Genomic DNA, 18,031 nt, shown 5'->3' on the forward strand with positions numbered 1-18,031 from the left:
TCCAGGGACTTCCAAATACTCAAAGCTATGAAAAACCTGTGTGTATTGTGCTGTGGTAGAGTCAAAATACATACATCTAGTTTTTCCAAGAGAAAACCATGAAGAGCATCATCTAATTGCCTTCAGCCATTTAGCAGCTTTTAATTAGACAATTCAGTGAAATTAATGGAACTGTTGCCTCTTAATGGAGTAAGCATAGGGCTCTGTAAAAGTACTGAAAAGAAGTAGAGTCTGTGTTCATTTTAATTCACAGCACAAAAACATATTCAAAATATAAATACAATCTTATGATACATTATAAGCTTTTGTCCGTTAAAGATAACTCCAACACTCTCATGGACTATATTCAACCCTAATGAAAATAGAAGCAACTTAACTGGTTTCAATAGAATTGTGCCCACTTGTGCCAGCAATGTATTTAGAACTACTAGTTCACAGCAGTAAAAGATTTTTATAACTCTTTTTGTAAGGGCGATACTTTTCTTTGCAAGTGTTCACTGCCAAATGAACTCTAACTTTGCAAGTAATGGAACACAGGCCCTGAGAAAGTGCTATTCTGGAGCAGGCTCTAAATGTCCTTTGTCAAACTGTGCAGGATGACCAGCGGAGAGCCCAGTAGTGGATGGTGCTGAGCAACCTGAACTCCTGCTAACTCAAATTAGTCTGAATTGTATTCACAAAATTACAACACTGATAATTACAGGCACAGATTTGATGATACAGTTGCAAGGTGGGGGCCTGAGGCAATTTTCAAATTTAGCCTATCTTCAATCATTCCCCATCCAATATATGGACTAAATTTCTAGTCATAGTATAATTCCTTAGTTCTTGTCAAATGTTTTCCTTATGTCAAAATAAATATCTGGCCCTGATCTCTCCTACAGAGTTTTTGCTTTGCTGTTACCTTAAACATTGCCTGGCTTGTTGGATATTAGCAATAGCATGCAGGTGCTGAAAAGTGCAAAACTAGTTTGTGTGCCTTAAACATAGATAAAGTGCAGCCTGGTAGGGCCTCTCAGCCTCTGAATGATTCTAACCACATTAGCTTGCCACGTTACTCTGCAACGAAATCAGTTTTTACAAGAAGCCTGCTGTACCTACAGCCAAATCACTACAGAAGTGGGTGCTGGTAATTGCTGGTCTTTGTGCCAAGAATGTAATAAGGACAGACTATACATTCATACTGACTTTGGAGCGTGGGCAGATTCTTTATTTAGAAAGAGAGAGTGGAGAGAGCTGCAGTTCAGCATCTTAATCTATAATCACTCCATGAAATCATGGTCTGTGCACTGCACAACAAAACCAGGGCTAACAGATGTTATATAATTCCAGAAATGACTGTGAAAACCTCTAGCAATAAAGTGCACATGCTTTGTAGTCTAGTTTCCGTGGTAAGCACATAATTCCTATGGACCTCAACAGGAGATATGAACTGAGCTTTTTAGATCCCCAGTAGTGTCACTGGGAAAAGTTCTCACTAGGGTAAGGCAACTTCTATAGAGAAATGGAAGTAGAATGGAAAGTAAAGAGAATATGGTAATTAAACATTACTCCTAAAATACTATCAATTTTTCCTTCCATTTGAAAAAAATTACATTAACAAAATAGGCTGGTGATCAAGAGTAAGCATATCTTCCTTGAGTGCCCAGAACAATTCCCCTGAAGTTTCTACAAAGACATCCCGTGACTACAAAGGGAGTTAGATCAGGAACCTTGTAGTCTTGTCTGTAAAGTGCCTAGTGTCATAAATAACACACCTTCCTACAAAAGGGTTTCTGGTGCTCCTTTTGAATTGTTCTGCACCAGTGAAGTGCCTTCATAAATGAGATGTTTAGAGTGCACTCTTCAGGGAGAGGTAAGGAATGGCAAAGACCAAAAACTGACAATTTTTATATTAAATATTTTGAATGACCTAGATGCATCAGCTCTGAAAAGGACATGGAGGTTAAATATAATTACCCAGATTTTCCTATATTTAGGAAGAATCTGTGAGCTCTCTCACAGAACTTCCTCTAAATCCTTAACCATGCTGTTCCAATGGAGCTGTGCTGCTAGGGTCTTCCACACTGGCCTCTGCCCTTGGATCACCTCCCTCTAGGAAGGGAGGGTCCAGGTCCCAGAAAGGAAGAATGCCTGAGTTAATACTGACTCATGGTATTAATGAAGGCTAGGAATCCCTGCAGGGGATGGCCCCTGCCAGCTCCACTTTCTCTTGGTCAAGCTATTCCCATCACAAATTATAGTTCCCCAGCCAAAAGAAGGGCCTAACTCTGGGATCTAGAGGAGAAGAGTATACAAGTGGGGAATCACAGGCTGAACACATGCACACAAACCCAATGAGGATCTGACACTATCTGCCTCCTCTGACTGGATAGGCACAGAAGATGACTTAACTTGGTTCCAATTATGTGTGTGGCTTTTTTTTTATCTCCACTAAACACCTCAAAGTGAGGATTTTTTAAAATCTGTTTTCACTATTTAATCCTTTTTTCCCCAAATAACTTATTTGTTTAGACAAAGCTCAGTGTTCTGAATGGGTTGTAAATGCTGCAGAGGAAAATTGAGTTTCTATTAACATTTGTTTTTGATTAACTTTGTTGATCATAGGTTTCTGAACTTTGGTTTCAATCAAATCTAAATATTAGGCCTACTATTATCTGCACATCCCTTTAAGCTTGCTGTATGTATCATAATTAAGCTTCCTGTAGTTCTCGATCACTTATGGTATGCTACTTGCTATACTTGTCATTGAAAATTATAAAAAAATTAAAATATATTCACTGCATCTACCACACAACTAAAGTAAACCCTAATCAAACAAACTACATACCCTTTAAGCATTTGTAGTGTTGCATGGGTAACTACGTAGTTTTCCCTAAAGCAAAAGATGCATAGAAAATGCTCAGGGTCAAACTAAGATATTTAGGCACCTAAAGATGTAGCTAGGTATCCAATGGAATTGTCAGAAGAGCCTAAGGCATCTACCTCCTCTGTCTAAAAACTTATTCAAAGCCATATGAGGACTAGGCTGAGACTGGAGTTCGGGTTTCTGCTTGTTGGTTACCCAAGTTCTTGAGATTTACATTTAAAAAAAAAACACCCAAAATATTTATGTTTGCAGAGCATTTTAGTGTGGTTAGTTACTCCAATTTTCAATTCAGAGAATGTCCGGTCATTTAACATGGGGGAAAAGCTATAAACTGCCACATTGGATATGGAAGGAGCTGATAAAGGCAGATGTAGAATTTAACCTCAAATTTGAGGATATAATCCAAAAGAAAAATATAAAGGGTGGAGGAGAGAATTAAAAATGTTACTGAGTGATTTTTGTTTTAATTGAACTGTGGGGAAAAATGGGTTAGGGTTTCCAATAGTAACCAAAAAACCCAGTCTACAGTAGATGCAGGTTTAGATACATAAATACATTTCTGCTTTTAAAAGCTAGATTGCACAAAGGAATAATGGATGGATGTCTTGGCGTTTTGTGCTTTGATTAACATTGGCCTGATCCATGATGAATGAAAACCATGGAAAGACCCCTGTGACATCAATAGGCTCTGAGCAGCTATAAATGCATTCCTACTAAATATTTAGAATCTTGACATAACTACTGTATTTAAGAAGTCTTTTAGTCATAGATAAGACTAATATTTAGGAAATGCCAACAACATAGGAATTTGCTAATGTGACTCTTTAGATCTCAAATAAGAGCTCAATTTAAGTGATACCTAATTTAATATTCCTTTGGGGAATTCCACTCTGAGCCTTAATAAAGACCGTTTAAAATGTCATTTTGGATTTAACTAAAATGTATAAAAAGTAGAAACTTCCACATACAGATTATATCTTTCTTAATCTTTCAAAGGAGCACCTTAAAAATAAAAAAGCATACACTGTAAAATTCTATTTTCAATGAGATGTTGGCAGCACAGGTGGTCTGAACTTGCAAAATGAGTACCCATCCACTCCCCCTGTTTCAGTGAGAGTTTAGGTCACTCAGTATTTACCAGAGTTGAGCCCCAATTCTGAGCTATCTTCCTTGGAAGCAGATGACTTTGTACGTTCAGTCTTTACATTGTACATTTTCAGAGCTCAGCAGGGAGCACAAACCCACATGTTGAGCCAGGGATGTATGCATACCCCCTAGGCAGCACCTGCTAACCTAATCAAAGCTTTGATACAATACAGGAAGGAGGAACAGATGGTTGCAAGACATGTATGGAAATCTAGGTCAATAGCTGATTGTTTTCAGTGTCTTTCTGAGGTCAGAGTAAAAGTTTGCCAGGGTACTAGCCATGGCAGTATCTACTGCGGACTGAGGAAGCATCCCTCGCAGTTCAGTCTGGATGAAGCCTGTCAAAAGACTTTGGTCAGGACGATCCTTAAGAGGGACACAGAACCAGCCACAGGGGTGATTAAATCCACGGACAAAATTAGGTCTCACCTCTCCATAGTCTAGACTTATACCTAATTTAAAAAAAAGTTACAAAAAAGTCAATAAGATTGGATCAGGAAGCCATGTTTCTTGTCATATGTACACAGTTGCAGGTCTAGTTCTGTTCTTGGATCCATGGGCACATCTCTCATTGACATCCTACAGCAGAAAATACAGCCCTTTGCATAAATGTTCTCCACTATATAGTTAGCCAACAGACCCAAAATAAAGATTTTGTTTGCACGAGGGAGGGGAAGTAGAAGAGGTGTGAAAGAAACAAAGGGTCTGCAAGAGCAAATACAAGGTAAGAGTTTCTTCTTAGGGATATTACAAGTAGTGACAGGCACACTTCAGAGACGCTTGGATCAATAGCCAAGATTTGGATTCTAGTTTTAATGCACAGAGGCTGCCCATTCTTCATTCAAACCATCTCTCACTGGACAAGCAATAACTTTACACCAGAGTGGACTCCCATTTATAAGCAAGTTCTATTTCCACTCCATCTGATTTACTATGTAGCTTTGGGCATATCACAGTTTCTCGGTCAATTTTCACATGCATAATATGGTGATACTTGCTTAACATGCAGGAATGTTGTGTGGCTTGGCTAATGTTTGTGTGTGGCTTTGAATATGTAAAGTGCTATACAGGAGCACTCTAGTATATTTGGAATACTTTTAGTAGACTATCTTGTAAAGCCTTTAAAAGTTCCAGTTTTAAAGGAGCTCAGAACAGCATACGCACTTAACTATATGGTAATCAGTTTCAAAATAAGAAAAAGGTAGTGGCCAATGACATCTTACCACATGTTAGAAGCCCCTCTTCATACTGAGTAGTGTAAGAGAAGTCAACAAACTCTCTTGGGGAAATGATGTTCCACAGCTGGCCAGCAGTGGTGTAGCGCATTACACAGCAATTCTTCAGGAGGATAGCAAAACAATGAACCATGTATCAACAAAGTCAACTTTTTAATGTTCATAAGAAGCTAGCATTTTCAACAAAAAATAAGCTTTTACTTATATCCCACTCTCCCTTCTAAGCTACCCATTTTACAGATGGCTACCGTAAAGTGCAGATTAAAGGGTAATCTTCAAAAGTGTCCAACATTAGGCCTTAAGTGCCTAAAATTTAGAGATGTTGAGCAACTGCAAGTAAAGACAACAGAAGCTGAGTGTCCTTGGCCTAAGTTAAGCTCTAGATGTCTAAAATTGGACACGCAAAAGTTTTGTGAATAAAACCCAGGAGTCTTTCACTAACTACTAGGCTGCTCTGCAAAGTGCTTTTGATTCACCACGCTAGTAATAAAGTAGAATGCAGTAATCTTCAAAAAAAAATTCTAAAGAGGATACTAATGTTCTATGTATTAAACATTAAGTAAAATAGTTCACTGTAAGGATCTAACTTAAAGCCAGGAAAATTGAATGTAAAAAGTGATCGATGTATAAACCAAAGGCTTTGAAGTGCTGTACTGAATGTCCCCAGTGATCAGGACAAGACTAACAGTCAGCACGTGATGAACTTCACACCTATCTTTTTGGTAAGTCCTGACCCACCACAGTCACTATTCAGGTTCCAAGCACCAAATCCTGATGGCATACTGGAGCCAGCCTACAGGGAACAGGTGACTCGGTAGTTTTGTCAAAACTATGCATCATTTTGCAATGTTAAAAAAAATAAATAAGCTACATCCCACAGAATGAATGCAGTCTTTAGAGTTTTATATCTTTTAAAGTAAAAAAGACATTTTAATTCCCTCAGAACATGGATTTTTACTGGAAGATAGAGCATAACCTACTAAATCTTATCCTTTGATCCTTAATTTCAGCAATGGTGGAATTCTGTCCCAATTCAACAAGCTACTAAAAAGACGATTACATACAGGAGCATATATGTGAGATGACGCCATAAGATAAAAATGTATAGACATGTGCATGGATTAACTTCAGGCTATATCACCATAAGATGATGCACTTGCTGTGATGTACTGTAGAATACATATTTACATCCACACAAATACATGTTCTATTTAGAAGTCTAGAAGACAAATTTTTACCTCTTCAAACTTTTCAACAATGTCCATTGTAGTCATTAAGTTGTCCCAATCTAGTCTAGAAGGTCCAGGACGAATGTGATCTACTACTCTGTTGGTAATGTCTTCTATAACTCCTTGAGCTTTGTAGCTGTTTAAAATATGAAATCCTTTATGCTTTCCACTTACTATACACACATTATCTGAAGATAAAAACTAAACAATTCTATCAGAAAAGTTCAGGTACAGGAAAAGACTTATTCAATCATCCAGTCCTTTCCCTTGCAGTAACTGGTATTTTAAGAGAGAGGTTCTTAAGCTACATTCTGTATTTCTCAAATTGCAAACCCTCTTCTCAGTCCATGTGATATGACTCCTTAGCTTTTTAAAATTTATTTTAAGGCCAATAAGCTGATGTACTCCCATTCATGCGGTCTCTTTTTGACACCTACAGTGAGGCCATTTTCTGCAATACATCACTACTGTATTTCTCACTGCATGGGTAAATGGAGAGGTAGAGCAAAACAGACATCCTCTATCTCTGAAACAGCTTGTCAATTTGCTGTTCCTCTCCAATGAGGAGCAGGAGAGTCAGCTAGGGAAAAGAGGAGGGACAAGGAAAAGTAAAGGGGATGGTAGTGAAGGGGAAGGCAAAGAAGAAACACAGAAAGGAAAAACAAAAGGGATGAGGAGGAGTCAAATCTCCATAAAGCACAAATAAATGGTAATTTTCACTGAGAATGAGCAATCACAATATGCTTTGGTAGCCAATACCAAATAGATCTTAGTTTACACCACACATTCAAAAGTCATCTGAAACTGTTTTAGTAGGTTCCTGGAAGCTTTCACCAAGTTACCTGATCCCATCCCTGCCAAGAAACCCACATACACAACTCTTCCCAACCATAGGACGGCTTCTTAACCCATTGTGGGTTCCATGGTAAATGAGATTACCAGGATTATGCAAGGTGAGCTGTCAAATGCAAGTGCCAGCAAGTCTGGACTTAGAGTTCTTAGAAAAGTCATCTGCAAGTCAGAGCACTAAGGATTAAATCTTGCCCCATTTGATGTCAATGGGAGTTTTACCATTTATATCCAAGGAGCAAGAATTTCACCGAGTCTTCATTGACAGTTGCATGTCTTGTTATAGACAATATACAAGATGCAGGCATTAAAATGTCAAACTCTAAGATAAGTATTATAGGGACTAATTCTATACTGACAAGGTGATGGACTGGATGCTCTAATAGGTTTTTCCACAGCCCCCTTTTCCAGCTTCTATTAAGTCTTAGTCCCACAAACTTACTTATCTAGTATGAAGGTAAACTTACAGGTATCCACTGAATTCTTCTGATGGCTTCCGCCACACAGTTGCATCTTTCTGGAAAACAAAGTGGAAGAATACCATATTTATTATGTCCACTTCTAAAGTGTGCATCAATTTTAGATCTGGGAAATTCTACATGTTTTTAGGCATGAAAACATACCAATTTGTTTTTTTTACCAACAACATGCAAATGCACTCTTTCAAATGAGCTGTTTCTCAGTATCAAGTGTTGGAAATCTGTCAGAAATAGCGCTATCCTAAAGTTCAGTGCTTTGCTGGATCAGGGCCTAAAAATAGGTTCAGCACAAGTCTGTATCCCCCTACATTATTATTAAAACACAATCAGGTTTAGCCATGAAATTATTGCATTGAATACTTTGTGTGAAACTTGTTAGCAATGACACCAGGAAAAAGTAACAATGTACTACCATATAAAGAAAAGGAGTACTTGTGGCACCTTAGAGACAACATTTAGCAAGAAACCATATGTAAGACTAGTCAATGCAGCAATATCACACAAATGGTTTACAGTTACATAAATGCGAAGTTTGTTTCCTAACCCAGGAAAAAGATTGGAGTGTGTCTCAGCAAAAGACACTTAAGCTGAATCCCCACTGCATTACTAGCTCGAGCTTCAGTAGCACTCCAGCTCCATCCCTCTCCCCCACAATGGCCAACTAGCTCGAGTTTAAAGCCCCACATGACTTAAGTTACAGATTTGTATGTGTGGAAGGGATTTGGGTTGGGGTAACAGTTCAGTTATACCTTGAGCTAACTATGCTGTGAAGATATACCCTTAAAACTACAGGATATTTGTGTCTAAGGGCAGGTCTACACCATCCAAAGATTCAAGTTGGCTGAACTTAAAATCAGTTATGCCTAACAGGTTTAAAAACTTTTCCTGATCTGTGTGGACTAGGTAAAATCATGTTATGCATGTCTGTGTTCTAGGTCTCCATCTTCAGATGCACCCAAGTCAACTGCCGGGCAGAACTGGGGTTGGACGTAACCACAACAAAAAGCCTCAGGTGGATGGACACACTGTAAAGAACATATTTCAAATTAGTATTGGGTACATGGAGACATACATCTCTTTAGATGTTTTTTAAAAAGTGAGTCACTTATTCTGTAACAGTGGGTTCTCCCTGAATTATCACCACTCCTATATTACACTGCATCTTCTGCTTCCAAGGAAACTTGAAATGACCTACATATTTTAGAAAGACTTTAGTGAACTCCATTCTGAGCTAATCTCTTTCTAAAATCATAGAAATCTAGGGCTGGAAGGGACCCTGAGAAGTCATAAAGTCCAGCCTCCCATGCTGTTGCAGGACAAAGTAAACCTAGACCATCCCTGTTCTTAAAAACCTCCAATGATGGGGATTCCACAGTCTCCATTGGAACCCTATTCCAGAGCGTAAGTACCCTTCTAGTTAGAAAGTTTTTCCTAATATGTAACCTAAATCTCCCTTGTTGCAGATTAAGTCCATTACGACTCGTCCTACCTTCAGCGGACACTGAGAACAATTGAACACAGTCCTCTTTGTAACAGCCCTTAATATATTTGAAGTCTTATCAGGTCTCCCTTCCTCCCCCAGTCTTTTCTCAAGACTAAACATTCCCAGTCTTTTTATCCTTTCCTCAGAAGAGAGGCTTTCTAAACATATCACTTCTGTTGCTCTTCTTTGAACTCCCTCCAATTTGTCCACTTTTCTAAAGTGAGACACCCAGAATTGGACACAGTACTCCTGCTGAGGACTCCTCAGTACCAAGTACAGCAATACAATTACCTCCCGGGTCTTACATAGGATATGCCTGTTAATACATCCCAGAATATTAGCCTTTTTTGCAACTGCATCACAGTTAACTCACATTTGTGATCCACGACAGCCCCCAGATCCTTTCAGCAGTACTACTACCTACCGAGTTATGCCCAATTTTATAGTTGTGCATTTGATTTGTTTTTTTTTCTTCCTTCCTTTATTGAATTTCATCTCATTAAATTAGGACAAATTCTCCAATTTGTCAGGGGTTGTTTTGAATTCTAATCCTGACCTCCAAAATGCTTGCAAACACTCCTGCCTTGGAGTCATCTTCAGATTTTATAAGCATACTCTCCACTCCATTATCCAAGTCATTAATAAAAATATTGACTAGTATTAGATCCAGGACAGACCACTGCAGGACCCCACTAGAGTTTGACACAGTAACACCACGTTCTCTAAAAGACACAGTAAGAATGAAAAGTATAAAACTATGCTTAGGTGTCTTGGAGCTATCCGGAGGGACTTGTTTTCAGACTGGGGATCACTGGTGTATAAATACTCAGGGTGAACCTCCCAGAGAGAGTAAAAATGCCACACAGTAACCACACCCAGAGTCATGTGGCTTTGTTGGGCAGTTGAACTCCGAGCTTCTTTTGGGTAGTGGAATAACTTCACAAAAGGAAAGTAGATGCCCAGACCCACCTGTCCAGGCCTTGGTGAATAGCCTTGCACTAAGTTTCCCCGTGTGTAAAATTTAGAGATTAGAGTGGTCAGAGGAAACTGAAGCTATGAGACTTGAGGCCCAAGAAAGAGACAGAGCTGGTGCAAGACATCTGCTTCTGCGGTCAGCGTAGACATCAGCACAGAGGTCCCTTCTCTGAGGTTTCTCCAAAAAGGGAGTTGTCTACGCGATGTTTGTTACTACTCCTGTTTTAAGAAATAGGATTATTTACATTTTGTAAATTAGCAGATTACACTAGGAAAATGTGATTCTGTGTCACCAACATCTGCTTGAAAACAGACCACAAAGGCCCAAAAAGCTGCTACTGCATAGCAAGTGGCAAAAATACTAACTTACACCTGTTCCTACCAATTTGATAAACTTGCACTAAACAAATCAGAACACATTCCTAATCTTAAAAGAAAGAAAGTAGAAATGTTTGAATCAGATCGTTCCAAGGGAAGTCCACACTTTTATAAAGGAAAACTTGGAGAACTGTTTCTAGTGTGAAATACTTTCCCAACTATGGATACAAGTAAAGACAAAACATTTCTGCTCAAGCCTCGGACCCCAAAAGGTCAATATTAGGACTCAAAGCAGACAAGCAAGAGTGGAGCTGACCTGGGTCCTTTGCTGTACAGAGAATTCCATCTGAAAGCAATGCATAACAAACTACCATTATTTAGGTGTGTGAGAAGGGGAAAATATGACTTACTAATCATCTGATAAAAACAGTAGTACAATTACATAAGTTGTAGTAACTGGATCATTTACCATTTTCTTAGCAATTCGCCATTCACCATCTTCAATGCTGTGATACTGGATTAGAGTATTTTTCAGCTTTGTTGCCAGAGAAGCTGCGTCTGGAAGGATTTCCATTCTTTTTTCACCTGTATAGAAATTTACAATTTAAGTTCAAGATCAGCCATTAAGAAGGCTTAGTTTCTTTCTAAGCTAACCACTGTCTGACATCTGGAACCACCAGTTTAAGGGCAGGAACACTCAGGAAAACTAAACTGAATTAAAGGATTAAGCTAAAGTGAACTAAGACCACCTCTGCATGAGCATCCATATAGGCGTACACTGCATTTTAAAGTCACACTTTGAGTAAAGTTAAGCCAATTTAGCTAGTGTCCAAACACATGCCCTAAGACACTTTTCCAAAGAGTAAAAGAACAGCTGAATACTTTTCCCCTGAAGTCAATGGGAGTTTTGTCATTGACTTCAGCGGGAACAGGCTCTAAATTGGAAGGACATTTGCAAACTAATGGTATCTTGAACATATCAAATCACTGAAGGCCAAAGTATGTCATTACTTTAGCCACTCTCATACATACATGTATATTATACACCTGCACCACACACATGCTTAAGTATGGCTCAGGAACTGCTGTAAATGTAAGTTAATGGTGATCACCCACAATATACATGATCTAGTGAAAAAAAGCCCTACACAATAATACCTAATGGAAAAAGCAGATCCTGTGGAATTTCAAGACTGACAATTAAGACAACTACTATTTTATAGATACTAAACAGACCTGGGAAGCCAGGCCTATAAACTAGGAGTCTTTTAGTAAAATTGGTGAAGGCTATATTTAAAAGCAAATGGACAAATCCACAAAGGGGATTTGAGCTTAGCATTGTAGCACCTAACTTTAGGCAACTTGCCACCCAGTGGAATCCACAGCCCAAGTTAGGTGCCCAGGCTCCCTATACAACATATGAGGGAGAACTAGGCCCTAAAAATGGGAATTCACAGAAGCCAGTATGCTGAGCAGGGAGCTGCCTAAACTAGCCAGTAGGAAGTGTTCAGGCAAGGGATTTAAATGCCTAACTCAGAAGCATCAGGAATCAGTTGCGAACCCTTCCCTGGAGATGGGTAACAGCCCTCACCTAGGAGGTAGGAGACCTGAGTTCAAGTCCCTGCTCTGATTCAGGCAGAGTGGAGATTTGAACCTGAATCTCCTACCTCCTGGGTGAGTGCTCTAACTATTGGGTATAAAGAGAACACTATTGCCAGTGTTTTATTGCAATTAGGTATTCTCCAAGAATGCCTACCAGATTGGGTCCCACAGACAAGACAAGCAGGGGAACGTGTAGTTCAAGGATCCCACTGAGGCTTAGGGATAAGCTAGATGCTGAGGCAGCTTTGTGCATACCCACCAGCAGAAATGTAGGATTTTACCAGGAGAAACTTAAGCATATAAGGCCTTTAGGGTTAGATGGCAGCTGAGCAAGGGTTTTGAGGATGGACATTTTGGACCTAAGCACCTAAAGTGACAATAAGACACCTAAATCCTTCTGTGGATGTAGCCCATAACTAATTTTATTAGCCAACTCTTGCATTTGAAATTAAATATTTGACAATTAATCTTTATTTAAAAAAAATCCCATTCCTAAGTAAAATACAACTACTTTATACAAAACTACAGCCATTCAGAGAAGATCCACTCTATTATTCTTACATAAAGGATTGCTGTAAAATGAAAAAAAAACCCTTAAGTCCTCAAGTTATTAGTAGCATTTTAGATTAATTTTAAAAGTTTTTAAAATTAAGTGTGGTTAGCCATTTACTATCTTAAACATGGAGCCCTAATGCTTTGTGTAATCCCATTTAAATCAATGGGAAAGCTAATGGTAGGACCTGACCCTGCCATTGCAAATGAACTATTAGCTTGGGCTATGAAACCAGAGAGATCAGTTTAATTTCTCTTTGCTATCTGGCTAGCTTCTCTTTCTACTTTTCATGCACTAGCACAATGCTTTGTTTGGGTTCAATATCCTGCAGTGGAATATTTTTCTAATTGATTTATTTTTAGTTTTTAATTTGTGGAAAAATGGATTCATATTAGGTTGTTATTAAACTACAACTCCTAGGGTTAAACTGGTTTGTCTCAAGTAGGAAGGTGCATGGAAGGTGAAAATAGCAAGGGAGGAAGAGTGTTCCCTCCATTCCTCAAACTCTTGAGCAGGGAGTCAGTTATAAACAAGATGGAAACCAGAGGTTCAGCTCCCAAATTAGTGCCAGTGGTAGCACTAATTTCTTCAGGAGACCCAAACACTCCAACTAACTTTACAAATGGTGGCAGACCTGCCCATTCAGTAAATTTACCCTAGAGGAATTTTAGCTGAGTAAGCCAGAAATCTCACAGGGCTCCTACTGCTCCACACTTCACAATCTTAATACCTACACTCCCCCCTAAATTAACTGTCTAATTTACATAGCTCTCAATGCAGCCAGAGCAGCGGCCTGTAGTCAAGAGAACTTTTATCACTGCAATTTTGTAAGCTTTTTTAAAATAAAACTACCTAAAATTAACCAGAGGGGAAATAAATACTGCATCATACCTGCATCCTCCACCACCACCCTTGGGAAAAAAAAAAAATCTCACCATACTTCCCATTTCTAAAAGACCACAAAAATAAATGTGTTTTGCAACACACCTTATAGACCAATAGATGTAGACTACTTAAATCAAAGATAGGGAGTTTAGTTCCAAAGATGGCATATTAAGATATTCTGTTATTACTTATAAGCAATTACTATTGACAAATACCACGCCACTGACATATGTATGTCTCCTCTCAGGACCAGAAGTTGATCCAATAAAAGATGCACCTTAGAGACTCACCAATTTATTTAAGCATAAGCTTTCCTGAGCTACAGCTCACTTCATGGGATGCAACTGATGAAGGGAACTGTAGCTCAGGAAAGCTTGTACTCAAATACATTGGTTAGTCTCTAAGGTGCCACAAGTCCTCCTTTTCTTTTTGCGAATACAGCCGAGCGTGGCTGCTACTCTGAAACCAATAAAAGATAACTCACCCATCTTGGTTCACTAATATGCAGTGAATGACATCCAGAGAACATGTAAAAAGATCAACGTTTTACTACCCCAAGGAAGAGATTAAATAGCGCTCACTGTATGTGCCACAGCATCATTAAGAGGAAATCAGAAACATTTCCAATGAATGAACTCAACTTTAAGCATCACTAAAGCGGGGGAGGGAGGGGGAGGGGACACGGCGCCGAAGTATTGTTTAAGCCAGCGAGCAGGGCTGGGCCCACGCTGCGGCGGCTGCCGCTGAGGGAGAGGTAACGGCTACACGCCGCGCTCAGCCCCGGGACAGGCGCCTCTGAAGCGCGGCCGCCCGAGCAGCGGCACCAGCGGAGGGCGGATGTGCGCTAACTGCTGCGGGGCTGGGCAGGGTTATCGGGTCCCAGCTGGGAAACCTTTGCCCAAGGAGCCGGGCTCCCGCGGCTGCCTGAGGGGGGGCGCTGAGCCCGGAGCCCCGTCCAGTGCCTCAGCCGGGCCCGCCCCTAGAGCTCTGCCGCTTCCGCTCCCCCTCCCCCGGCCGAGCGGCCCCGCCACGCCGCATCGCCCGGCCCCTGCCCAGGCTCCCGAGCGGCAGGCGGCGGCTCCGGACTTTGCGCTGGAGCCGGTGCCCGCCGGCAGGGCCCCGGCCCGAGCCCCGCCGTTCCCTCTCGGGGCCCCGCGCAGGCTGCGGGAGGGGCCGCCCCTTACTCACCTGGGCCCCGTGGGCAAGGGGCTGCCGCGCTCCCCGCCTGGCACCGCACCCGCCGCCGCGCTGTGCCCCGTGCGGCTGAGCCTCCTCAGCCGGCCGAGCAGCCGACACCGGCAGCCAATGAGCGCCCAGCCGGCTTCCCCGGCGCAGCCAATCACAGGGCGGGCCGGCCCGTCTCATGTCGCCGGCCTGAGCGGATGATGCAGCCTCGGAATTAGGACCTGGGGCGGGAAGAAAAGAGACCGATTCCCGCCTGCCAGCACTTCCTCCCTTTCGGCGAGGGGAGATGGGCGGAGTCTCGGATGCATGTGGCCGACCTTCGACTGACATATGAGCGACCTTATTGGCCGAGATGGTGGCAGGTGGGCCTTCTAATTGGCTGCTGCTGGGACGGGTGTCGGGCATTGTGCAGTGATTGGCCAGTGGGAGTGGAATGATGGGGTGGGGTGGGGCTGAAGTGTATGAATGGGTGGCTGGGCATGCGGTGTGGTTTCTGTACCCTCTTGCACCTGTGTCCCCCAGCCTGCTGCTAGGGGGCTTGATATTTATCAACTTGCCACATACACAAGTGGACTTCTTTCACCTCAAGCAATCAAATGCACGAAATAGAGCTTGATCACAGATACATTGTCCCTTTCGCAAACTTGCAGATCAGAGTGAGCTGGTCCAGGGCTTTGATAGCAATATGGCTAGTGTGGCTCTCACCTCTGGGACCTTTAAAGGCCTTGCTATCTCAAGAAAATTAAGAAAGGTATTCCATAACTTTAGAGAAAAATCTGCACAAATAGGATCTGACTAGGTCTGTATCAGCCAGTCAACCTACCAACATCTGTCAGTTTCCTGGTGACAGGCACCCAGAACTTTTAAGCAAATTGATCAACAGGCAGATTGCAATGCCAGTGTATTTTTTAGCCAGAAAAAGTGTGTTACACGTTTTTTAAAAAAATTAGTACCATAGTATTCTGTTATATTAATTTAGCTTGCTCCGTTAACACTTTTGAGGTAATTTTACCGACACCAAACTTGAAGTGTTAATATTCCTTGGTTGAAATCTGATACGGTGTGGTATAATGGAGGATTATCAATTGTCCTGATAAAAGAATATGTCTTCTGCTTACTATTCAGTTTTGGGGTTAAGGAATCTTGTTGGATTCCCTTCTACTCTTGGAGGCTCAGCTGTGGCCTAACCTGCTATTTTAGATGCACTGGGTAAAGAAAGCATGACTTGTTTTCTTTTTGATGCAGAACTGGCTAGTATCTCTGCCTTTGTCAACTCACGATTACACTAATGGAATTCTCTGTGTGGCCTTAAAGCACCTGGAAACTTAAGTTAGTGCAGAGTGCAGCCCCCTGCTTATTAAATGGTGATTCACAAAGAGAGCGAGTCATACTGCTGCAGTTGCGGTTGACAACATGACTCAAGCTTAAAGAGGGGACTGGTAGCAGGTGATTTTCTTAAAGGGGATCCTCAAATCTGGAATTTGTCTCTGCTCTTCTTCCCACTTCTTCAGTCCAACTGAAGCTGATTTTGATAACCTTCAAGGCAAAGCCCTTTTTGAGGAGTGATGTGAGTGTGTTGTGTGATATTCTGTAGTATATTTTGAGAGCTAGCAGTGCCTTGGATGAACAAGTCATTATCAGTTTACATTTTTAGCCTTGGTCTCATATATGGCACCTGACCCCCGCTGCAGAGTTGTGGTATGCCGTTTCCCTTCAGGGGTCTGAGAGTATACTCTGTGTACCATGAGCTTGGAGGCAAACACTGCAGGTACTCCAAGCACTAAGTTCTACAGGCTGTAGACTTCAGTGGGTTCTGATACTCACACACTGAGTAACAGAGGATTGCTTTGCTAAAGCAGATAAAATAGAGGATGCAAATACCCTAGATACAATTGCTTTTACCAGTTACGTGAACTGAGGAAAACAGTTCCTAACCTAACTCCTAAAAGGTATAATAAGTAAGGGGTATAATGAGAGAGTCTTGGTGTAACTCTTACACACCTCTTCCTGTATCCTGCTACCTTGTATCCTCCTGCAGTAGCAATTGCTAGCCCTCTCCTAGCAACAGGGCCCAAATCCACAAGGGTCTTAGGTATTGCACTGCTGCATGTTGCAGTACCTAACATTTAGGCACCTTACCCCACAGTGATATCCATAAACCCTGAGTTAGGTACCGAGGCTCCCGATACAAAGCATGGGGAATAATAATCACCTATGACCTGGACCCACAAAAGCCAGCACCCTATTAGGGAACTGCCTAAGCTAGCCCATAGCAGATGAAGAGGAGGGTGGTGGTGGTGTCCTAAACCCCACCCCTCTCAGGAAGTTAGAAGCCTAAGTGCAGGCTGGAGAGAGGCATCTATTTTCACTTGGGATCCACAGCTCTGAATCCTGTCCTGGAGGCAGGCACCTCACCCATTTATTGGAAGAATGGTGCTGGTGAATGCCTAAATGCACACAAAAAAAGCCAATGGGAGGAGCAGTAGGAAGCGGGATCCCCTTATAACTTTTAGCCCAGTGATGAGGATACTCACACAGGAGGTCAGAGACCCAGGTTCAGCTCCCCTCTCTGCCAGATGAGAAGAAGGAATTTGAATAGGAGTTTCCCATCTCTCAGGTGAGTGACCTAATCACTGGCCTATGGGACATTTGGGGTGAAGGAGTCTCGGTGTCTACTGTTTAAGCTGTCCCCATGTATCAATAATTAAATATGCAATGGTCCTTTTGTGGAGTTAGGTATGTTCAGAGCACACCTGCCGGATCAGGTCCTGCAGGTGAGATAGGCAGAGCAATGTTCAGTTTCAGCTGCTTTGAGGCACCCACTGCAATTAACCCCGGGTCTACACTAGGACTTTAGGTCGAATTTAGCAGCGTTAAATCGATTTAAACCTGCACCCGTCCACACAGTGAAGCCCTTTATTTCGACTTAAAGGGCTCTTAAAATCGATTTCCTTACTCCACCCCTGACAAGTGGATTAGCGCTTAAATCGACGTTCCCGGCTCGAATTTGGGGTACTGTGGACACAATTCGATGGTATTGGCCTCCGGGAGCTATCCCAGAGTGCTCCATTCTGACCGCTCTGGACAGCACTCTCAACTCAGATGCACTGGCCAGGTAGACAGGAAAAGAACCGCGAACTTTTGAATCTCATTTCCTGTTTGGCCAGCGTGGCAAGCTGCAGGTGACCATGCAGAGCTCATCAGCACAGGTGACCATGATGGA

At 41.7% G+C, this 18,031-nt stretch overlaps 1 protein-coding gene across 5 annotated transcripts; it reads right to left on the minus strand.

The window, feature by feature from the left end:
- Positions 1–3,317: 3,317 nt before the first annotated feature.
- STARD4 (StAR related lipid transfer domain containing 4) lies at positions 3,318–15,070 on the minus strand. 5 transcript variants are annotated; one of them, XM_073344686.1, is made up of 6 exons: positions 14,812–15,070; positions 11,053–11,168; positions 7,796–7,845; positions 6,489–6,615; positions 5,239–5,353; positions 3,318–4,467 (listed from the first exon to the last, which is right to left on the minus strand). In XM_073344686.1, exons 2-6 carry the CDS (start codon positions 11,155–11,157, stop codon positions 4,232–4,234), a joined length of 633 nt encoding a protein of 210 aa, XP_073200787.1. In that variant the 5' UTR covers positions 11,158–11,168; positions 14,812–15,070; the 3' UTR covers positions 3,318–4,231. The 5 variants fall into 5 exon arrangements, with proteins under 5 accessions (XP_073200787.1, XP_073200786.1, XP_073200791.1 ...); XM_073344685.1 differs by lacking the exon at positions 14,812–15,070 and adding an exon at positions 14,108–14,528; XM_073344690.1 differs by lacking the exon at positions 14,812–15,070 and adding an exon at positions 10,260–10,484 and having other exon boundaries at positions 11,053–11,138.
- Between the last annotated feature and the right edge of the window lie 2,961 nt (positions 15,071–18,031).

Source organism: Lepidochelys kempii, chromosome 5, assembly GCF_965140265.1.
Source record: "Lepidochelys kempii isolate rLepKem1 chromosome 5, rLepKem1.hap2, whole genome shotgun sequence".
NCBI classification, from domain to species: domain Eukaryota; kingdom Metazoa; phylum Chordata; order Testudines; family Cheloniidae; genus Lepidochelys; species Lepidochelys kempii.

Bases quoted from the DNA above. Each gene is read 5' to 3' on its own strand.
- STARD4 (XM_073344685.1), bottom strand. The intron at 7,846-11,052 runs GTAAATGATCCA...TTTGTTTTCCAG, and splicing joins GGCGAATTGCTAAGAAAATG to AAAGATGCAACTGTGTGGCG. The intron at 4,468-5,238 runs GTAAGATGTCAT...TTTTTAAATTAG, and splicing joins AGAGGGGCTTCTAACATGTG to GTATAAGTCTAGACTATGGA.